Consider the following 829-nt stretch of genomic DNA (forward strand, 5'->3'; position numbering starts at 1 on the left):
CCTCCTTACCGCAGAATCCGACAGCAGCTACACGGTGAGCTGTGGGACCCCCGTCCTGCTGCAGGGCAGCCAGCAGAGACCCGCCAACAGCAGCCAGCAGTGCCTCGGTAAGGGGGCTCCCGGGGTGCCCATGGCTACCGCCAGCCGGGCTGCCCCGTGCCAGGGTTGTTGAGCACCCACCTTTTCTTTTAGAGACTGTCGCTGCACCAATCAAGCAAAAGGCTTCCTTCAAGATCAAGGATGCCAAGTGCCACCTGCACCCGCGAGCCAAGGGCAAGCAGGATGAGGCCGGGAAGGCTGGGGCACAAGGTGAGGCGTGATGGCAGGGGGGCAGCGGGGATGCCCGTCCCCCCAGGAGGGACGAGGTCCTGACTTGTCCCCCTGTGCGCAGGCGGTTCGGCACCTTGCTCCGACTGCCAGGTCGCCTTCGTCAACCTCAAGTGCGACTCGTCCAAGAAGGGGAAGGGCCGCCGGGCTCGCAACTCCTCCAACAAGGAGGTGACGCGCATCACGCTGGAGTTTGAAGCAGAGGTCAAGCCGGAGGAGATCACAGGTGGGCACGGTGCTGGCTTGACCCGTCTCAGGTGCAGGCAGGGGTGGTGGGACCAGGGGGACAATGGTGGGACCAGAGGGATGGTGCCGTCCCCATGCAGCAAGGAGAGCTGAACCGGTCCTCATCCCGCACTGGATTGGGATGTGCTGGGCAGCGCTTGCAGCTGAGCATTTGGGAGATGGTTTTAATCTTGCTGGGTTTCCCTCTCCATCCCTCCCTTCTCGCTGCATCCCCGTTTCTCCCTGCACCCCCTGGTCCCCCCTGCACCCCCATTTC

General features: G+C 63.8%; 1 protein-coding gene across 1 annotated transcript in view; it reads left to right on the plus strand.

The window, feature by feature from the left end:
- Window positions 1-829, plus strand: part of SCUBE3 (signal peptide, CUB domain, EGF-like 3) — a 38154-nt gene that overhangs the window by 34430 nt on the left and 2895 nt on the right. The window contains exons 13-15 of the mRNA XM_009327472.1: window positions 15-107; window positions 193-309; window positions 392-553. Of these exons, the coding sequence (XP_009325747.1) occupies window positions 15-107; window positions 193-309; window positions 392-553 (372 nt within the window). The remainder of the gene's footprint in view (window positions 1-14; window positions 108-192; window positions 310-391; window positions 554-829) is intronic.

This window comes from Pygoscelis adeliae, unplaced genomic scaffold (genome assembly GCF_000699105.1).
Source record: "Pygoscelis adeliae isolate BGI_AS28 unplaced genomic scaffold, ASM69910v1 Scaffold197, whole genome shotgun sequence".
Lineage (NCBI taxonomy): Eukaryota > Metazoa > Chordata > Aves > Sphenisciformes > Spheniscidae > Pygoscelis > Pygoscelis adeliae.